At 41.9% G+C, this 22453-nt stretch overlaps 2 protein-coding genes and 1 pseudogene across 2 annotated transcripts in view; 1 reads left to right on the plus strand and 2 right to left on the minus strand.

The window, feature by feature from the left end:
* Positions 1-5523: 5523 nt before the first annotated feature.
* On the minus strand, positions 5524-7691 carry LOC147618900 (uncharacterized; annotated as a pseudogene).
* Positions 7692-9097: 1406 nt separating this feature from the next.
* LOC147618901 (staphylococcal-like nuclease CAN1) overlaps positions 9098-22453 on the minus strand; it is a 14716-nt gene continuing 1360 nt past the window's right edge. Inside the window, exons 3-9 of the mRNA XM_086774379.1 lie at positions 22267-22322; positions 22037-22151; positions 21749-21910; positions 21384-21637; positions 21123-21282; positions 20939-21007; positions 9098-9287 (exon numbers count right to left, since the gene is read on the minus strand). Coding sequence (XP_086630505.1) covers positions 9267-9287; positions 20939-21007; positions 21123-21282; positions 21384-21637; positions 21749-21910; positions 22037-22151; positions 22267-22322 — 837 coding nt within the window. The 3' untranslated portion in view covers positions 9098-9266. The remainder of the gene's footprint in view (positions 9288-20938; positions 21008-21122; positions 21283-21383; positions 21638-21748; positions 21911-22036; positions 22152-22266; positions 22323-22453) is intronic.
* LOC147618902 (uncharacterized) lies at positions 11730-14255 on the plus strand. The gene is made up of 2 exons (XM_086774002.1): positions 11730-12415; positions 12615-14255. Exons 1-2 carry the CDS (start codon positions 12114-12116, stop codon positions 12724-12726), a joined length of 414 nt encoding a protein of 137 aa, XP_086630128.1. The 5' UTR covers positions 11730-12113; the 3' UTR covers positions 12727-14255.

Here is a 22453-nt window from a genome sequence, read left to right on the forward strand (position 1 = left end):
CCCCACCAAAGTGCACATAATAGTTGAATGGCCTAAACCTAAAATAGTAAAAGGAGGTTTGAGGAATTTTTTGGCTTGACAAGGATGGTATAAAATCTTCATCAAGGATATGCGAAAATTACTTCTCCATAGACTACCTTGATAAGAAAGATCCTCCATTCTAATGGACTTCCCGGTTCCCGATAAATTGAAATTAGCTCTACCTTAAGAAAAATTTGCCAGAATTTGGCAAGACTTTGGAATATCGATTATAAAAGGGCTAGGGGAGGGTCCCCTTGAGCCATAATCACCTCCATGTCCTCCTTATGTTGTTGGCTACTATCACATTCAACTAGAGAGAGGAAGGGGCCAATTCTTCAAAGACTCTACAAGCCTACTAACCTTCGATCAGCTCCTAATCACCTTATGTTATTATTGTCCAATCACATTTAGCTAGAAAGGGAGGCACTATTTTTGAGAGATGAAGGAGACTCTATGAGTCTGCTCACCTAAGAAAGCTAATCACATTGGGATTAGCTTTCTTGCCATAATCACCTCCATATCCTCCTTATTTTATTGCCCAACAAATTTAACTAGAAAGGGAGGTGCTATTTTTGATAGAGGAAGGAGACTCTATGAGCCTGCTCATAGCTCCTAATCCCCTCTCAAACCTAATCACCTCAGATCAATCCTAACCACCTCCATCGTGGGTTAGAAGAGTAAAGCAGCATGCCCAAGTTGAGTACTGGAGGGAGTTCTAGTGATGCCAAGAAGGAGAGGAAATCCTCTCGATAGGTGCATACCATCCAGAGGTTGCCACTCAGTTCCGATCAGTTTCAAGATGTAACTGTCTCTCGTACGAATAGTACCCATGCTTGCTGCATTACACAGGCTATTTGGCAACCCAGTGGGACCACATGATTTGGTTCGCCTATATGGCAGAATAGGTGGCCATAGAGTCACCACCATGGTAGACAATGATGCTACACACAACTTTCTTAACTATGCATTGGTTAAGAAGTTGTTCTAACCCGAAAGCGAAAGTGATCATAAGTACATTTTTTCATTGGTGAATGGTCATGACCAAACCATTTGGGACACGGTGGTTTTGGGTGTACCTTTGGCTATGCAGGACTATGAGGCTAGATTGGATTTTCAGGTCATGTAGTTGGCCAGAGCCAATATATACCTAAGCATGGAGTGGTTGTATAACCTTAGCCCTACCCTAAATCGTAGCTACTAGGACAATAGCCTAGAGTTTGAGTAGTGAGACTACAGGGTGAGCAAGTGTCATGAACCTATAGTATACATGTAAATGGGCCCATGGGTAAAACACTATAAATAGGGCCTTGGGCACATGGATAGAACCTTTTTTCATTTTACTAATCTTGGACATTCCATGCTTAAAGGGGCCAAGTTATTCACCAAGATTGACTTGAGATCGGGATATCATCAAATAAGGATGGAGGGTGATGAAGAGAAGACGGCATTTAGGACTAAAGGGGGATTATTTCATTTTTTGGTCATGCCTTTTGGTCTTACGAATGCCCCGGCCACTTTCCAAGCACTCATGAATCGGGTGTTGGATCCTTTCTGGTTCAAATTTGTGCTTATGTTCTTTGATGACATATTGATCTATATCAAGAGCAAAGAGGAACATTTGGCACACATGTGAAGAAGCAAGTATTTGAAGTCATGAGGGAGCATATATTGTTTGCAAAGGAGACTACTTTCATAGTGAATGAGGTTGAATACCTTGGACATTTGGTGGGGGAGAATGAAATTAGAGTGGACCCAAAGAAGGTGGCATGTGTCAAAGAATGGCCAACTCCTAGCAATGCAACTCAATTGAGAGGATTTTTGGGGCTATCTTCTTTTTATAGAAGATTTATGGAGCATTATGCATCTATTGCGGCACCTCTTACCGATCTACTCAAGAGGGAAGCTTTCTTTTGGGATGCCACTGCTGACAAGAGTTTTAATGAGCTCAAAGCCTTGCTTACATCATCTCCTATTCTTGTTTATCCGGACTTTACACAAAGACATTCTATGTGAGAGCGGATACAAGTGGAAAATGTCTTGGAGCATTCTTATATCAAGAGCATGGTGTCATTACATTTAAGAGTAGGAAGCTTTCCAAGAAGGATATGGAATTGCATGTTTATGAGCAAGAGATGTTGGCTATACTTCATGCAATTAAGAAATGGCATCACTATCTTTATGGTGCTCATTTCAAGGTGAGAAGTGATCATAGGCTGCTGAAATTTTTCCTCTCCCAACCCAATCTTTCTCCCAAACAAAAGAGGTGGTTGGCTACTCTCCAAGGATATGACTTTGAGATATCCTACACTCCGAGAAAGGACAATGTAGTAGTGGATGCATTGTCTAGAATGTGGGCTTGCACTATGACATCAATTATGAAAGTGTATAGTGAATGGATCAAAGGGATTCAAGAGGAGTATCTTGTCAATGAGAATGCTACCCATATTTATAGAAAATTATAGCAAGGAGAGGGTGAAGATTTTCCTCATTATTATAAGCTTCGGAATGGTCTCTTATGGCACAAGGATAAGGTGTATTTGGTTCCTACCTCATCTTACATTCCCAAGGTGCTTCATTCTTCACCACTTTCGGGTCATCTTGGTGTACTCAAGACATTTGACAAAGCGAGCAAAAGCTTCTATTGGAAAGGCATGTGGAGAGATGTAAAGAAGTTTGTTTTGGAATGTGTGTCATGAAGGAATAAGGGTAGTCACCAATTGTCAAGTGGTTTGTATACATATATATAAACATATACATATACATATACATACACATATACATATACATATACATATACATATACATATATATATACGTGCATCAAGGAAGATATTGGAACAAGGAGTAAGAGTTATTTTTTGAATTCGGGCATGGATCTGGTTGATTGACCATACTGGTCCTCAACGGATGAGTCCATGGCTCTTTTATATGGATCCGTTGGTTGACCTTACTGATCTTCAACGGGGATTCTATTTTGATATGTGAATATATTACTGGTTACTCTATGAGCTAGGAAAAGGCCCCCTGAGTGGACAGGTGGTGAGCGCCAATGATGCCATAGGTACACTGATGAAAGAATGATTGGAATTAAGGATCCCTAAATTGAGACTCAATTCTGTTATGGTACGATAGATGAAGTAAATTTCGGACAAAAATTGTTCTATGGAAAAGAATCAACGGCTGTGCCTCTCAATGAGGAAAAACGTTGGTCTCTATGATCCAAGTGCAATCTTTTCCCTGATCTGACTATGGGACTTACGGGTTCGGTCAGATCAGTTCAGTTAGTTAAGGCTTTTGACTACGTTAGAGAAAAATTATCCTGGAGGAATCGCCCATGCTTTCCAGGCAAGGGAAAATTTTTCTGGGTTCAATTTTGGATTAGTCTCTTGTCCGGGTATCCGTGGGCGAGGCCCTGAGTGAGGAACCCTGCCCCGCGCAAGAAGTGCTACTTCCGTTGCTAGCACCCCTGAATTCGTTGCGCGGTGGGGACAGGGATCTTACAGCTAGTATCAGAGCAAATTGACTAATGTGGATCAACCGAGAAGCCAAAAATATCAAAAATTTATGTAGCAGCAGTAAAAGGTTGTAATTGTATGATAAAATTCATACAAATTGTTACACAGACTGCAATTCATAAATTGGTAATTGGGTCTTCAGATGAAAGTACTGCAATTGCATGGAATCCTTGACTTGCTTGAGACCTAGACATGATGGTATTTACCTTATAGTTTCGAGGACCGTGACTACCCGTATATACCGAGGGTATAACTGTAGCTCTTTACTTGCAGTATATACGAGTAAATCTAAGACTTAAAATTGTAAGCATAAATACTATCCAGATGATGAATTCGAATGTGGTTGATATGATTTTTAAATTCTGGTTGATGAGTTGATTTGGATTCTGATTGAAAAATGATGATTCTTGAATTTTGGTTGAAATGTAATTTTGGATGGGAAATGGACTCACATTTCTATAAACTTCATCACACGGGTCTACCAAAGACGAAGCATGGATGGGATCAAGTCTTTGTGGTGGTGGATAGACTTACCAAATCAACCCATTTCATTGCTTCCAAGACTACATATGGAGCCTCTCACATTGCCAAGCAATTTATGGAGCATGTATTCAAGATACATGGGTTGCCACTCAATATAGTTTGTGATCAGATACCAAGTTTATGGGCACTTTTTGGAGGACTTTGTATGAGAACTTGGGTACTCAAATCACTCCCTCTATCTACAGCCTATCACCCTCAAACGGATGGGCAAATGGAGTGCACAAACAAATGGCTTGAAGTGTACTTGAGGCACTATTGTCATGACATGCAAGCATCATGGGATGAATGGCTCTATCTTGCTGAATTTTGCCATAATTCCAGCAAGCATTTGAGTATTGGGATGTCACCTTTTGAAGCTCTTTATGGTTATCAAGTGCATGTGCCATCCATTGCCTTTCATGAGGATAAAATGGTTAATCCTTTAGCCAAGGATGAGTTGGAAAGGAGGATGAGATAGCTTCTTCAATTATGCAAGGACAACATGAAGAAGGCTTACGAAGTCATGAAGGCAAATGCAGATGAGCATAGACGTGAAGTGGAGTTCAAGGAAGGTGATTATGTGTTAATCTTCCTAAGAGCCATCACAATATCCTCAAAGGGTCTTCCAACCCAAAGTTGGCTCATCGGTATTATGGACCATATTTGATAGTCAAGAGAGTAGGTAGAGGGGTCAGTGCAAGAGACCATGGAGGAGAAGATGCTGGCAATAAACCCTCGATGAGGAGGCAAATGGTGATGGTGATCGATGTGGAGGCAAAAGCAATAGGGCACTGTGATAAATAAATCAAACACATGAAGGAGAGGAGTGAGTACCTACCATTTTGCATTCCCACTTATAATTAGTACGAGTGGTGCTAAGACCACATTGTACGGGAAATAAAATAAAATAAATCAAACACATGTAGGAGAGAAGTACCTACCATATTGACGTGTCATTCATGCATTCATTCATAATCTCTCTCTCTCTCTCTCCTCTTCTTACATATTCATTTTGTAAACCTATTCATGATTTCTCTCTCTCTCTCTCTCGGTTGCATATTCACAATCAATCTCTAACTATAAGGAGCCAATAGGAGAGGTGTACCTACCATATTGACATGTCATTCATGCATGAGACCTTATAAATGCCATTAGTGATCAGTAAACACCACACACATGGTGCTAAGACCACCACAAGGGTCTATAATGGGCCGAATCTCCCTCGGGACATTCAGTCACGTGGAGTTCCTTCATCACCTTGGTGTCGAGCTCTCTGCCCTTCGCGTTGTCCCTTTGCATCGGCGTCGCTCTGTATCGCCATGTCACTCTGTGTGGCCATCGTCTAACCTCTACCTTGCCATTGCCTTGGTGTCGAGCTCCCCTACCGCTATCCTCGTCGTCATCATCATTAAAGAAGGTATTCTTGTAGTGCCTTATAGCTTGTTTTTACTGACCCCCTTTTCTTTCATTTTGTTATCGATGCTGCAGAAGAGGAGAGGGTAGAGGCCAAAAAGGAAATATTTTCGGCTAGTACATCCCTTGTTCCTTTTGATGTAGCACCTATGAGTATAATCCCATTGGAAGCCAATCAATACAATGAGGATGAATACGTGGACTTGTCACTTTCTTGTATGCCTTTCTTGTATGCCCAGTTTTACTATGGCATACCAATTTGATTATGTATTATTAACATATATAATGCATCATTTTAATATTCATGTGACTTCTCCATGCCTTGAGTTGACCATATTGACAATGAATTGTATGTCTTTACAAAGTACAGTGTATGATTATAAAGTATATGTTGCAATCAATAAGATAGAACAAAATTAGATGTATGTATAAATTAGACTCGAAGTATTGAGATTCTTTTAAGTCTTTTAAGTTATTACCATGTAATGAGTTACGCGTTGATCACCCCATGCTGCAATAAATGCCTTCTTCCAAGTCTCTAATATGTTTCCAAATAATTTAAGCTCATTGTTGCTCCATTTCTTTTTCTCCATGAATTCAAAGATTTTGTCAAGTGAAATCCACACATCTGCCTTTCGATTTTAGATTACACCTCCATTTGCGTTGTCCTTGACTGCATTATGGAGATCTTTCATCGATTAAACATGTTTTTCATGTTCCTATATTGGCTGTCTTTGAGGCAATATGACAAAAATCTTCTAGCTTTGACACCACCTATTGATTGTTATGTTGGTGACTTGCTGCCCCCCTGTGACCTCTTTTTGTCCTCCTCAATTTTGACATGGCCCTCATGTAAGCCAATGTCTGATACCACGTCTTCTATTGCTTTGATCGCTTTTAAATATTCTTTTGGAGGCTTTAATGTCCATGCAAAACATATGTACAAATACACCATCTTCTCTATTATTCTGCACAATGCATGCAATGTGCATATGTGTACTCTGGATAGAGGAATATCAAGCACTGGTTTCAAATTTCCATCTTTTAAATGCCTATTTGGAGCTTTGTTCCATTGCACACGATCTAAAGCCTTGGCACTTGACATGCAATAAAGACATGGACTCTTTGCATTTGCACCTTTGCTAATGTTATACATGCATTTTTGAGTCTTCAAATCACTTGCCATGTGCCACTCCACTGTATAGTCACTGAGACCATCCACATGAAGTACCCTTCCATTTCTTTGCTCACTAATCAGTGATGGAATTGTAGTTTGATGAAGCACCCAATGTAAAATTTCAAAGTCTTCTTTATCCACCTGTGTCATTGTCGAGCAACTCATGTTTAATATAGATTTCATGTTCGATTTAATTCAATGTAATACACAATAATATTCAATGATTAAGGAGATACCTCAAAAGACCCAAGTGAAAATATGTTATTCTCTGATTGGACACTAAAATATCGTGTATCATCTTTTGTTATTGATGGGTTTAAGGCCCTGTTCATTAGAGTGATAGTAACCCTCTCCATTTTTCTGTTCTTTAAAATCTCACACTCATCCAGTTGTAAAACAAATTTCAAAACTCTGCCACATTCTTCTTGACCAATCTCAAAGAACTGAATTACGTACCTTTGTAAAGCTTCAAGATCAAAGAAGATGTTGTTGTGCTAGTTAAAGACTACCTCTCTATCTTTAGCAACATATGTTGCTTCTATATGTATTGGTGAACCAAGCTTCTCAAACACCTCTGAGTTCACACGTTGGCATGCATACTTTGCTTGCATTGGTTTTGGTAGTAACGAGCCTTTATACTTTTTACTTTGACATTTCTCTGCTAGTGCTTTAAAAAGTTTATTATATCCTTGGCTCTGAGAGATGCCAGTCTCATCCAAAATTGCCTGCACCTGAGTTGCATCAAGCTGGTTCCTATTCATAAAGAAAGACACATGCTTCTCATTGATTTTTTGAAACTTCTTTTGATCCAACATCTCTTCCAATATTCTTTTTGGTACCAAATGACTATAATGTACTCCAGCTTTGGAATGTGCATTGGACTCTGGATGAAGTAAAGATCTTCAAATAGAACAATATCATTGATTAATAATGCCTACTTTCAAACAAATGACCTAATTATAAAACAATAATATATGAAATGAGAATCTACATTACCTCACAACATGTACTCGCTTCTTTATCCCTCCACTTCCAACTTTCATTTTCTCTATGTTGCTAAGTCACCTTCTCCTTTTATGTGGCCCTAATGCTGTGTCCTTTGTCCTCAAAGTATCGATCTTCTTCTCCAAGTCTTGAATTTTTTCTTTGTTCGCCATAAGCTTCTGTGCATACAACCTATTTAGTTGCTTTATTTTAGTACTTTCCTTCTATAGTAAATCCCTCTGTTGTTTTGCAACTATTGCTTTTGCTTCCAAGTGTTGAGCGTAACCCAACAAACCCTGTCTACCATCACCTATTAAATGTAATAGGTTAGTAATGTTGAAAATGGAGGTGGTGTATTTGTAAATGGATCCCTGGGATACATTGATCCATTAGTCCACAAGTCCAAATGGCTCTCTCCATTGTTCCTCCTTTGTTCTTTTTTCTCATGGGATAAATAAAATGTCTTGTTGCATTTCTTCAGTGGGGCTAGTACTCAGATTGTATGTCCACATGAAGATGGTAAGTATCATATCTTCTTCTTTGTGCACCATTTCTACTACTGTTACTAAGTACTTGAGTGTCTCCATGTGTCGATGTCGGATTAATTGGAATCCCCGAATTAGGATTAATGTTCTCATTTGCAAAGCTAGTGTTCTCTATCACCATTTTTAAGATTAGTGAGTTGAAAGGGAATTAGCTTGATTAGTAAGGACATTTTTAAAAAAAATTCCCATGGACGTGAAATTCTTTTTTTGTAGATGAATCATTGAAGCTTCCATACATAACTACCTCAAATCTACGAAATCTTCATTCTAATAAGGTGTATGTGCATCCAATCAAATATTCAAGAGAATTTAATCATTGAAGCTACATTTTTACATTATGAATGCGGCCACATTAGAAAACTAATTGAAAGTAGCAATATTCTAGATTTTTTGTAACATATGTTGGGTTTGAAAGTGGACTATTCGTGATCTTTTCTTCTCTAGATTTTTCTTAACAATTTTGAACACTTCTCAATACCCTTTTCAATTTATTCCAACATTTTCTAAAATAGGAGTTGGTTTTGAAAATGTAGGAGAACTTTGTTTTAATGGATCCTTAGGATATAAGGATTCATCAATCTAAACATCTATAGTTTTTGATCTAGGAACCACATGCTTTATATTTCTCTATTAGAAACTTGAGAAACTTATTTCTATTTTCTCAACAATTATACCCCTTGTCTAGTTCAATATTAAGACTATAATTTTTTTTTGTTAAAAAGGGTTTATTGTGCTATTTTTTTTACAAAATATAAAAAAACAAACTCATATTAGTGGAGTTTAGAATACAATATCCCTGTAGACTCAAGCTACCTCTGTAGACTCAAACTCATATTAGTGGAGTTTAGAATACAATATCCCTGTAGACTCAAGCTACCTCTAATAAATATAATATTAAATCTACTTAAAAAATTGAACCATTTTAGGCATGTGATAGTTAAGGAATAATTTGAAAGACTTCCCAAGGTTGTGGGCTTACATAAAAAGCGAAAAACTCAATTAGGCAACTTGTTTGTACCTTTTATCAAAACTAAACAAGGCCCACTTTGGGCTTTCTTACATGGACTCGAATGCTCTAATGAGCCATATTCAATGACAATTTCTTCCAAGCTGCACATTCATGAAACATTTTTTACAAGCTAATTGTATAAATACATGAAGACAAATGGTATGGTGAAGTCATCAACAAAACATTTTGTTAGAAGTACTTGCAAATGCTTCCAACTCAAAATAACCCACATAAATACACCATAACCAACTCATTTGGCACTACTTAAAGCATGTGAAGATTACCCAGAATAATTTCCTTAGCTTTAAGTATGGCATACCAGAATGTCCCTCAGTTCTAAACAAATTAATAAAATGATAATATTCACCATATTGTTAACTAGTTTAATAGAAACAACAACTTATTAAAGCAAACAATATCATCAAGCACAATTAATTTTTGAAATAGAGCCTCAACCTTAATGGAGTTTATACATGATCATCTTCACTACTATAAGAGTCCCTCATTTGTTTTTTTATCAATATTCTAGACTTACAGAGAGGCTTCATCTTCACCATTAGAGTCCTTCATATGTTTTGATCAATATTCTAAAAGGCTTCATCTTATTACAGAAGATTTGAATTAATATAGAAGCATCTATATTATGAAATAGTTTAAATTCCATGGATCCTCATAGTAGATGTAAAAACTATTTGTGCTAAATGATTGTGTCTGAAGGGAATTTCTTCTAAATTAGTAGTATCATTGCATATACTAGTTAAATAGTTTGTTTTTTACTAAATATTTTACACTCAATATAGGAGCATCTATATCATGAAGATATAGATGCACTCAATATAGGAGCATCTATATCATGAAGAAGGAGCATCTATGTCATGAAGATATGAATTAATATAGGAGCATCTATGTCATAAAGATATGAATTAATATAGGAGCATCTATATCATGAAATAGTTTAAATTCCATGGATCCTCGTAGTAGATGTAAAAACTATTTGTGCTAAATGATGGTGTTTGAAGGCATTTCTTCTAAATTAGTATTATCGTTGCATATACTAGGTAAATAGTTATTTTTTTAATGTATAAGTCAACTATTTTACACTTAATAGTTGTATTTTTTACACATGTCCAACTATTTCACACTCAACCTAGATTGGTATATTATTTGATATTTTGTTTTATAGATATTTCAAGGTTATTCTATTCAAGAAAACAACATGTGCACATGCTTTATGTGCATCATGTGTGCAGCATGCCAATTTTGCAATTAGAGAAAATAGTTATAATAACACCTAACAAAGGTGACAAAAGTAACTAAAGTATCGTAGGGGCAGAAGAGTTAGTTTAGTGATAAAGCATTCATGGTCTACAATGCACGTGTGAGATGAAAACTAATGACACCCCATCCCACAAGGGGTTCGATTAAAGAAATGAACCTCCTCTCAAAAAAAGTAACTAAAGTATGAAGTATGTACTGTCTCATGTCTTTCCCCCCACTCCACATCTCTCTCTCTCTCTCTCTCTCTCTCTCTCTCTCTCACACACACACACACACACACACACACACACATATATGTGTATAAGCGTGTACATATACATGCTCACATGTGCATGCACACATGTCCTAACATATCTTATCTCTAGAATCTAGAGTTTAATGAAATATAGGGGGAAAAAGGTAATGTACCAAAAATTCATCTGTTTCGTTTGTTGTCTTTTCGATATTCCCAAGGTTTTTCTGGATTTCGTTCAGCCCATAATCCTAATCTTTTCACACGAGCTTCCTCCTCCCACTGCCACATAATAACATCACACACACGCCTAAAGGGGTCACCAAATGATGAGTAGACACCCATCTCATTTCACTTCTATTGGTTCCACCATACATTACCAATAGCTATGTTAGCACTAAGGGGAGGTGATGACTTGTTGTAACCAAACCTTACCGTTTAAGAGTAGCAAATCAAGCACCTAGGGGGGTATTGGAGTTGTAAATCTCACATCCAACCACCTTGTAGTATCCTAAGAATATGACACCAAGAGGGGAGTGTTGAGAAATATGGTGCCATGAGTACAAGGAAGGTAGGGAGTGAGTGTAAGCCTAGCAAGCTGCCACATGAGCAAGCAGAAATTGTCCACATGAGCTAACAAAGCCAAGATGTACCCACCTTATATACAAGGGGTCGCTTTCAAGCAATCAAATAAAAAAAGCTCTCAAGTCTTTCTATGAGTACAAGTCTCAATTTTGTAACCTAATTGAACTTGAGTCTAAAGCTTACTTCAATGTTTTGACCATACTTTAATTAAAATAGCCAGTGTTGGGGTTAATGGGTTGAAGGTTACCCTCTTTGGACGGGTCCTTTTAGTCTATGGGTTACCCTCTAACTAGAGGGCACAATGTGAAAAGCCCATGGATAGTTTTTTTTTTTGTAATGCCAGATTTTTATTTGTACCAAGCAGGAGCAGGAGCTGGAAGTAAGACTTGATCATGAGACCTTACCCCAAACACACACACACACGCTTCACCAATTGCTCTACCGCATTGCTGGTCCCATGGATAGTTCCATAGCTGCATCAACACCTCCTTTTAATAATCTAAGTGTTTTTATGTGTGTGCACTGTGTTTGTGTGCATCAGGGCGCATGCAAGAGGTGGATGATGACGTAATTGGATCCAGAGACTGCAAACTGTGTGTTTGTGTGCGTCAGGGCGCATGCAAGAGGTGGATGATGACGTAATTGGATCCAGAGACTGCAATTTAAGTAGCCTGACTTGATCATGGATAACTTGGGTGGAGGATGGCATCTCTTTACATAAACCCACAGGTCAGGTTGCTGGTGGAGGATCACAAGGAGAGGCAGAATTGGGGCACAGTTTACTGGGGCTTTTGTTGCAGAGATGCTAGGCTGTTTTGTGTGAGCTCCGACTATGGGATTGGTGGGCCTTAATCCCTTCAGTAGAGCTGAGCAAGAGCTTTTCATGTGTAGAAATGATACAACCATCTATGTCGACAGCTTATTAGAGGCCCTAGATGGACTGTGTCTATGTTGTTTGCACAGCATTGGGAGTACAGATCATGTGGCATGTATCCTTGAGAGAAGGTCTATCTTTAAGGGGGTCATAACATGTTCTTTCTTTGTTTGCCATGATGGAGCTCAACATAGCAATGCAGCAGTTTGTCAGAAACTTGGCTCGGGGGGAGGTATGCGGGTGCGGACTGTGGTTGGGTGGTGAGCTTGCTGCACCCTTCTATGTTGGTTGTGTTTAGCTTGTGATTTAGGTGATTTCTTGGGAGGATCTTGTAATTGAGAACGCTTTTGTAACCCTGGCGAGGCTGTCCAATAACCACGCCGACCGCACCTGACCCCTTCTCTAATCTCTCTTCTTCTTTATCCCTGAAGCATGCTTTTGTAACTTGTTCTTGAGCAGCAAAAGCTTAAGCAGGAGGCTCACAAGATGGCGATTGGGCCAGATGGAGCTACAGTTCGTCGCTCAGCAACGTGACTGGGAGCAGCAACAAAAGGTAACTGAGAACCTGTGAAGAGAGCAAGCGGCTAAAGATACTGCATGGCGACAGGAGGACATGGCCGTTTCCTCCTTGCCCTCGACTGCAAGACAACACCGGCTCCTTCAACCTTTGGTAAAATCGATCCTACCTAGTGCCGTGTATTCTTGGCATTCTTGGTTACATTATTTTTGAAAAGGTAACTTTGGCTAAGTGTTGTTTGACAGGAGACGTCATTGTTTGGTAGAACGATCACACTCGGTGTTGTTGCGGACTACAAATGGGACTGATTTGTTGCAGACCTAAAATGATGGTTTTTACCACTGCACTATCTGATTAACTTGAGGACGAGTTTTGGGGTTTGCGACAGAATTCGCAGCCCGTTCCAATTTGCCAACAAGGTCCCTCACCTTGTCACCATTTGGCTGCCCAAGTGGCTTTTCCCTATTTCGTGCCAAAGTACGGGAGGCCAGGGAGCTTCTCGTCGCCTGTACTGAGGCCAAGACTCGTGTCACGTATGGGAGGTGAGGCCTTGTGTCACCCTTAGTGTGGCCAGAACGTGGAACCCACTATCATGGATCCCAGTCTTAGGCTTCCCATTGAGCCAGTTTTGTGCTCGGGAAGACCTTCTATTTATAGGTTCCAAGAATGGGAGATATATCCATTGCATTATGCAGGTGCATGCATCTCTGCTTGTTTGAGACTGATTGACTGGTTATCATGTGACTGCTTGCAATGATGTGTCCAGTTCATGGTGGGCAGTTTGTATTAGGGGAGGATGACGCTCCAAGGGGTGGAGTGAGAGTGCCAGACTCAATACTCAGGAAAGAAGACTAGAGAGTGTTCAAGGACAGGGCAAGAATGGAAAGGGGACAGGATGGAACAGATGCACAGATCTTCATCAGAGTTAGAGTGGATTTGGAGACCGGGCTGGGTTTTCATTGCCAGAGAGGGAAGGATGATAGGGGGACTCCGTGAATAGATAATGGGATGATGACAATCATCCAAGAACACAGATTGGAATCCCGTCATCAAGTTTAGTAGAGGGGGATGTCATATGCAAGACATGCACTGGCTATTACCAGAACTGTTCCTAAAGGGGCAACAAGATAAAGAGATAGATCAGAACCTGAATTTGAAGCAGGTGCTACTGTGTTGGCAAAGGAGTGACTAATGGAGGACATTATAGGGTCTGTCGGCCAGCGCATTCATGAAAGGACACCTATCGGCTGCAGCATACTTGTCCAGGACCTGGCCGACTAGCAGTCAGCCAGTCCATTAGTTCATTCCAAGGCCTATAAAAGGCAATAATGCTCATCGCTTTAGATCATTTAGTCCAGCATTGGGCTGGATCGTTAGACTAGGATTTAGATTAGGTTACACACCTTTTCATGAAGGCATCCTATGGCTGCAAGATTGTATGTACCTTTTTGTACTATGGAATATATTGAATACTCAGCTATCTTTTTCTCTCTTCTCTCTTCTGCATGCGTTTTGCATCAACATGTTCCAAGATGGTGTTTAGGGCTGAAAGAAGACTCCTAGAGCTTCCGCATGTAACAGACGCTACTGATGATGCTCTAAATGATGTCCTAACCCCTATATTAATCAGGGATTAATGATGTTCATGCTGAGGATTAGCCATGGCACAGGTGTGCACATGACAGTGCCCATGGTTGCATCTTCATCAGCTTATCTTCTTCAGACTTCTGCACACTATGAGCTGCAGAGGGGGTGTTAGAATATTGTGCACCTCATGTGTGTGTTGTGGGACAAGGCCTTATTATTGGGCATTTTATGTAAGTCATTGGTCTTAATGCAAGTTGGCCTACATACTGGATCCCTATTTAAAGGCCCCCTTCCTCTCTATTGATCTCATCCATTTCCAAGCACATTGTTAGCTGTGTATCGCCATTGTAACCTTCTTTGCTATTGAATAAAGTGATCTTGTCTGCAATCTCTGCAATCTCTCTTGCCCTCTTCTCATCTCTCTCTCTCTCTCTCTCTCCTACATGTGCTTCCGCTTCCTCCCAACTTTATTAAGAACTCATGAGCTAAAGAAGAAAACCAAGGGACAGAAGCATCTAACGGTCTTGTTAGTTTCGTCATCCACCTAAGCGGACGAAGACCACAATCCGGTGAATACCAAAGAATGAGAACCTGGTACCTCCCAACATTCCAGGTGGGTACCATATGACCGCATTTGCACTCGGTGCAGCGGACTCTCAAGAAGGTGAATGTATCCTGCATACCAATGTATCGCTTTTGAATGATGTATGTGCCAAAATGGGCAATGGAAATGAGAGAAAGTATTGAGAGCAGAAGTACAGAAATGAAAGAGAGGAGAAGGTGGTGTAAACTCTACTATATACACGAGAATCTGGTACAAAAAGTAGGGGCAGCCAGTCGGCCAGTAGCAACTCGGCCGATAGCCCCTGAATGGGTCCACGACTAGATAATGACAAATCAAGTCGGCCAACAAAAATAGCCCCCCCATGACCAGCAAATTGGGGAAAATATAGACAATGAGCAAAAATGGAGAAACTCCTACACGGGCGGGCACACCCACAACAATGGCACTCACTCCCTACTAAGTAATATGGTACAGACAGGAGATGACTACTAACACCCCCTCTCAGCTCCTGGATGTGGAACCAACCCCAGTGAGCTGGAGTGCTGATGGAGCATTTGCTAAGGTAGAGACTTCATGAAGAGGTCCGCCGCATTGTCCTCCGTCGAACAATAGATAAAGCAAGATGTCACTAGCCAAAATCTTCTCACGAACAAAGTGATATTGTAACTCTTATGTGCTTAGTCTGGGCATGGAAGACCGGGTTCCGAGCAATAGCTATACAGCTCTAGTTGTTGCACTGGATGACCTGGGTTCCTTCTGTGGAAACCCAATCTCGCCAAGCAACCTCTGCAACCACACTACCTCGCAAGCAGCACCACAAGCAGCCCGATACTCTACCTTAGCAGAAGACAAGGCAATAGTTGGTTGCCTCTTGCTACTCCAAGAAATAGCTCCTGAGCCAAGGGTAAAGCCGTAGCCTGAAGTAGATCTCCTCGTGTCTAAATCTCCTTCCCAATCAGTGTCACTCCAAACTCGAAGACTGACTCGGTCCTTTGTTTCCCCTCCAGTGTTATAAAAGATTCCAAGATCCTCAGTACCCTGCAGATACCGCAAGATCCACAATCTTGCATCCCAATGAGTCTTCAAAGGTGTTTGCATAAATGAGCTCAACAGCCCTATTGAAAAACTCGAGTCCAATCTGGTGTTCAGTAACCAAATCAATGAACCAACAAGCTTCCGATACAAGGAGGCATTAACGTGCTCACAAGGATCATGTATTGTAAGTTTGGTATTTGGGTCCATCGGAGATGAAATAGGCTTGCAATTCTCCATCCCAAAGGCCTCTGGCAACTCATGAACATACCGCTGGTGAGATCAGAGAAACAAAGAACCCTCTTTGGGTCTGCCAAATCTCCAATCCCAAAAAGAAATAAAGCCTAAGTCAGTTATTGTGAAACTCCTATGAGAAGGCAATCTTTGTCATAGCTATGTGCTCCACATGACCGCTAATGAGAATAAGATCATCCACATAGAGGATAATCAAGGTGACCATACCACATTCCAATCCTTGGGAGCTTGTTTACGACCATACAAGGCCTTCGGTAACCTGTAAACCATACCTTTGGATCCCGGAGTCTCAAAGCCTGGAGGTTGCTCAACGTACACCTCCTCCTGCAAGTCACCATTCAAGAGCGCAGATTTCACATCCATTTAATACACGGGCCACTGCTGAGAAGAGGCAAAGGACAAGAATTGTCCAAATGGTGGTCATCCTAGCTGTCGGTGCAAAAGTGTCCTCATAGTCGATGCCAGGCCGCTAAGCATAGCCCTTAAACACAGTCTGGCCTTTTGCTTGTCCTCGGATCCATTGGACGTATACTTGGTCTTGTAGACCCACTTGACAACCTCATTCACATAACCTGTAGCCTTTGAAAAGAGAGTTGTATCCCACAAAAACAAGCTTCTAGGACTTTGAGTCAAGCTTCCCCCTGTGCTTCTTTGGTATGTGAACATAGGCATCACTCCCAAAAACACAGAAATGGGAGACATCTGGTTTCCTGCCAAAATAAGCCTCAAATGGAGTCATCTTAGGTATTGAATTCGTCGGAGCTCGGTTGAGGGTATGGACAGCTGTAGCCACAGCCTCTCCCCAGAGTGAATGAGAAAGATCACAATGCTCCAACATCGTCCTCGCCATCTCCACCACAGTCTTGTTCTTTCGTTCAACTACTTCATTCTTTGAAGGCGACGCTGTATTGGCTAGTTCCCGCTTGATGCCATGCTCCGCACAAAACCGCACAAAAGCATTAGAAGAAAACTCCTCTCCTTTGTCAGCCGGAACAGTCTTCACCTACAATCCAGACTCCTTTTCCACCATAACATGCCAATCCTTGAACCGAGCAAAGGCTTGGTCCTTATGTGCGAGAAAATAAACCCATGTGAAGCTTAAGCTTGAAGTGTGAGAGGAAGTGTGTGTGTGTGTGTCTTCTTATAGAGGGAGGGAGGCAAGAGAGAGGCCAAGGCCCAAAGCCTCAAAGATTCAAGGCCTATGGGCCAAGGCTAAAGGCCCATGAAAAGCCCTCCCCAAACGGCCAGAAAAAAACGGTCAAAAATGTGACCGTTGCCTGAATATTAACCTAGGGCGTTCCCATGCAGCCGTCCCTCACAGCCGTCCCCTCTTGGATCCGTCCTCGGAACGCCGTCCCTTGTGAGGGACGCCTAGCTAGGGACGTCTGACCGTCCCCGTCCCAAAGTGTTCCTGGGACAGTGTCTCCTTATTCCAAGGGTCCGTTTCATCCCCTGTGACTATGTCGAGAACAATCTCCAACCTGCCCTCACTGTGAATCAGGATAGTGGATTTGTCACCAATAAAGATGTGACTTGTTTGCCTTCGAAGATCTTGTAACAACTCTCGGGACGACGGACTCATGTGTATGGAAGCACCAGTGTCTAGAATCCACTCCCGAGTATCGCCAACTGTGAGACCAACCGCCTCCCTGCTCAAAGAAGATGAAGCTTTGGTGTCCATAATCTCCGAGTGCACAAATGCCGGAATCTTTGCGGCTGCACAGCTGAGGAATCAACACCTTTCTCGCTACTCCATTGAGGACATTTCCTCCAATAATGACCCTTCTGGCCACAATGGTTACAGGTCCGCTCGGCCTTCAAAGCATCACGCTCTAAGTCGGGCTTCTTCTCAGAAGACTTCGCTAGTGAAGACTTCCCTTTGCCCTTGTTGTTGTTGTTGTTGTTGTTGTTGCGGCCTTTCGATCTCGCTGGCAAGTCAAAGCCTCAGAACCTCCGCCTTGTTGAGGGTTCAAAAACCGTTCTTCCTGGTCCAAAACCATCGCCACAAGCTCCTCCCATGTAATGGTGCTGAGTCTCGCATTGGTGATTAAAGAAGAATAGAGAGTCGACTACTGAGGGGATAGATGAGACAGCAAAGTGATGGCCATATCCTCCGATGATATCTCCTTCCCAACGTGAAGAACCTCTTGCTAAAGAGCCTGGAGTTTGTTGATGTGCTCTCGCATCGTCGAAGACTTTGCAGGATTCATCACTTGCATCTGTATTTCCAAGGAAATTGTCTTCATGGGCAATACCCTATTGTACAAAGAAGCCAAATGCTGCCAAATCCCTCGGGCCAATGTCATGTGTTTGATGTGGTTGACCACTTGGGGTGTGCAATTGAGGGAGATGAAAGAATGCACACGCACATTGACACAATCCCACAACTGTGCCTGAGCCTCCCGCTCTTTCTTGGTGGATAGTGAAAGCTGCTCCTCCTCCAACTTTGGGCCTTGGAACTCCAACCACAATGAAATCAGCCAAATCATAAAGACTCCAAGACAGACTCCATCATTACCTTCCAGATGCCATAGTTGTTCCCATCCAACTGTCGGTCCACCGGGAACGTCGGGAGGGTGGGGATCTTCACACGTTTCTCTGCCATCTCGAGCAAATACTTGGTCTTATGAAGGGAGGTTGGGTGGGAAAAAAAAATATGAAGAAGAGGCTGCAAATAAATGCAAGGACAGTGATGCCGCCTTCTACCTTCTTCTCCACATCCCGAACAGCTCAACAATACTCGAAGCGGCACCAAACGCAGCAGTCCCGAATGCTCTCATCGTCTCTAAATCTTCAAGCCACTTCAAGCCACTTGGGGCTCTGATACCATGTCAAAATGGGCGGCGCAAATGAGACAAAGTACTGAGAGCAGAAGTATAGAAATGAAAGAAGGTGGTATAAACTCTGCTATATACACCAGAATCCGGTACAAAATGGTGTGGAGGGATGACATGCTATGTATACAAGTAGGGGCAGCCAGTTGGCCAGTAGCAGCTGGGCCGACAGCCCCTGAATGGGCCCATGATTGGATAATGTCCAGTTGGCTAGCATAAAAGCAGTCCGCCAACACCTAGATCAAGTCGGCCAGCAAATCAGCAGTCGGCCAGTGACAGATCAAGTCAGCCAGCAGAAACAGCCCCCCCACGACCAGCAAAACAGGGAAAATATGGACAATGAGGAAAAATGGAGAAACTCCTACACGGACGGGCACACCCACAACAATGGCCCTCACTCCCTGCTGAGTAATATGGTACAGACAGGCGATGATTGCTAACAGTATGATGTTCTGAGCACTCGTTAGGCTTGAAGCCAGGAGTTTGTATGTGTGTGAGCCCCTCTTATTAATGGAAACTAGCAACATCCATTAGGGATTATGGTGGCTACATGGGGCCATGGGCTGTGAACAGCCCGTTGGCTAGGCTATTGGGCAGGCAGAAGGCCGTAGAGGGCACCCACACATAGGGCCACCAATATACCCACTCAGCCAGTAGAAAGCCCCATATTCACCATATAAGGGTGCTCCCAGGCCTTGCCTCATCATTTGAGTTCTCTACCATAAGTCCTTGCTTGTGCACATACCCTGGGCAGTCCAAGATAAGATAAAATGCAAGGGAAAGGTGCTGAAAACAGACGCGACCTGTTGTGGAAAGAAAACACAGCTTGTAGAGGTCATCTAGAGGATTAACACAAACATCAGGAGCAGATTGTACAGCAGAAGGCAGTCTGTTTGTCCTCTTCTCGGGTGCTCTGTAGAGGTCCAAAATCATAGGTGGTTTTGCAGCCAACAGTCAGTCCATTACTCATTCACCAATACAAGCAAATACACCTTCACAGTGGAGGCCCTTCGGAGGGGACCTAATACAGTGTACTCTCTCCTGCTTCTCTCTCTTTCATTTGTGCACTGCAAGTGGTCAAGTTTATGTGCTGAATTATGCTTTAATCAAGTTTACAACTCATCTCCAAAATTCTGCATGCTTCACACAAGACCAAGCTCCACTCAATTGGCAGCTTGGGCACATTGTGTAGCTTGGTTGGTGGACCCTTTTACTACAAAGATATGAGCACCACTTAAGTGCTGCCTTCACTTAAATGGCAGCTTGGAGAACACTGCCTAGCTTAGTTTAAGGACTTTGACTATGATGTCGACAATGTAGCAGTTGTAGCACACGATAGGTAGCCAACAACAGGAAGAAGGTCAAGGAAGAGGCACACATTGGGCAATGACCATTTTTGATCAGTCCCAATTCAGAGGTTACGGAAGGGGCTCTAGAAGAGGAAGCAGGTCCCTCGGAACTTGGTCCCAGTGGATGAACCAATGTGCCATTTAGCCTGGCCTTTCTTGTAGCCCCTAGGATGCAAACCTATACATTTTTGGCAAGAGGACCATGTAAGTGGACATCACAAGAAAATCAACAGAGGTTGGATGATATGTTGAAGGATACTTTGGGCTCATGTTATTGTCTTCACATCAAAGTCAGGCTAAGGTTGGGTGAAATCTTTAATTCACACTAGAGTTATGTCATTTCCATTCTACATGGAATAATGGATTTGGTTACTGGTATGTGACTGCATGGCAGTGGGTATATGTCTGTCAAGGACAGTTCACCACTAGTAGATGAGATGCTTTTCTAGAGGCTTGGCATATACCTTCTCAACTTGAGAATATACATTAATCATGCTAATGGTGTCCTTAGTTGACCCAATTGGTCGTGGGAGAACATTTGGAGAGAAGGAATTTGCAAATTAAATACACAGCATAAACAGGCCTTAATCGTCATGAAAGCCAACGTATATATGAGTACATTGGTAGAAGCAAAGCTTGAATACCTTTGCCAATTCTTGTCGTTTATCGTATGCAACGTAGTGCCAACATGCCCCATTCTTTAAAAGAATCTCCTAGAAGTGCATGCACGGCAGCCAAGTTGATGGTTATGAGCACATCATTTAAACCCTTAAAAAGTAAGAGAACCTCCTCTCACAACAGATGCGTGGTCTAACAAGATGTTCTAACCTGGACAAATCCCTTGCTGCAATAGATGTCAGCTACTATACGACCATAAAGATCCACAGTGTACACAAGGAGATGTAATGGTTGGCCTTCCACCAAGCTTTGAAGCATAGCTTTTGCTTCGGGCCCAAACGGCATGCTGCTCTCTGGTGCATCTATTCCCCTATGTCAAAGTCAGCATGGCAAGTCCTTTGATAAACATTAAGTGCATCACGTAGGCATTCAATCTAATAAATCTTTTGAAGCTAAAGGTTAGATGCTAACCTTAGCCTAACCTTATATTTACGTGCAATTGATGCATTTGCATTTTTGGAGGCGGTATCCAACTTATAGCCAGCTTTATGAATCTCCTTCTGCAATGCATCTGCCGTCTTGTGATTGTGTTGTAGCTGGGCTGTTCTCCATCTTGCTACTGCGTCTTGAACAGGCAGAGGCACAGCTGCTGCTTCTCTTGCATCATTGCTTGCATCCACGTAGACGGTGAGGGTGTCACCATCAGCAACACCATTGCCGTCCACCTTTCACTCAACAATATGCAAGGGTGAAGATCAAGCACATGTGTGTGTGTGTGTGCAGAACTTATCGTGGTACAAAAAGGACATTGAAATAGTGTTGAGTTTGAGATATACAGGAAGAGTGTGCAGCTCGTATTGCACGCCCTTGGGCCAAGGTGCAGTGGCAATGGCCACCTGTGGGTAGGCTGCTGCGGGGGCAGGGACCAAAATAGCCGGAGCAGGTACGGCGACTGCTGAAGCAGGTGATGGAGGGAGACCATAGAAAGATAGAAGACCCTGCATCGCCCAACCACTTGAATTGATAGAAAAAGACAAGTACTCATCCACCCATAATTGAAAGCCTTTCTTAACTTTTGCTTTAGACATGCAAGCAAATTGAAAACAAATCAGCCTTGTTGTAACCTCAACATCAGCCTTCCTATGGGCCCGGAGTGTTTGAAGCACAAGTTGGGAAGCTTCTTCGGCATTGTTTGGAGGAGGTTGAGCGGCTTTCCATGTTGTAAGCAGCTTACTGTACCTATTGATGGATATCAAAAAGCTCGATATAAGAACTCAAGATTTGCTGCCAACATGAAGACATTGTGCTAAAACGAGACTATTTACTAAATCCGAAAATAAAGCTCTTCATATACCACTTTGTTTGTGCAGCTCTTGAGGACTGGACGTAGCTGTCTAGCCCCTCTGGCACCTTCAATTGTTGGACAAAAGTGTCATTAATGAAGCACACCAAGACAACAGCAACAACATATAATAATCCATACATACATACTACACATGCACACATATGCATCCACATAAACTAATTACCGAAATATGCGG

Source organism: Cibotium barometz, chromosome 34 (assembly GCF_041138505.1).
Source record: "Cibotium barometz isolate CiBa-2024 chromosome 34, ASM4113850v1, whole genome shotgun sequence".
Classification (NCBI taxonomy): domain Eukaryota; kingdom Viridiplantae; phylum Streptophyta; class Polypodiopsida; order Cyatheales; family Cibotiaceae; genus Cibotium; species Cibotium barometz.

Bases quoted from the DNA above. Each gene is read 5' to 3' on its own strand.
- LOC147618902 (XM_086774002.1), top strand. From the start codon at position 12,114: ATGGGATTGGTGGGCCTTAATCCCTTCAGTAGAGCTGAGCAAGAGCTT. The intron at 12,416-12,614 runs GTGAGCTTGCTG...GTTCTTGAGCAG, and splicing joins GTGCGGACTGTGGTTGGGTG to CAAAAGCTTAAGCAGGAGGC.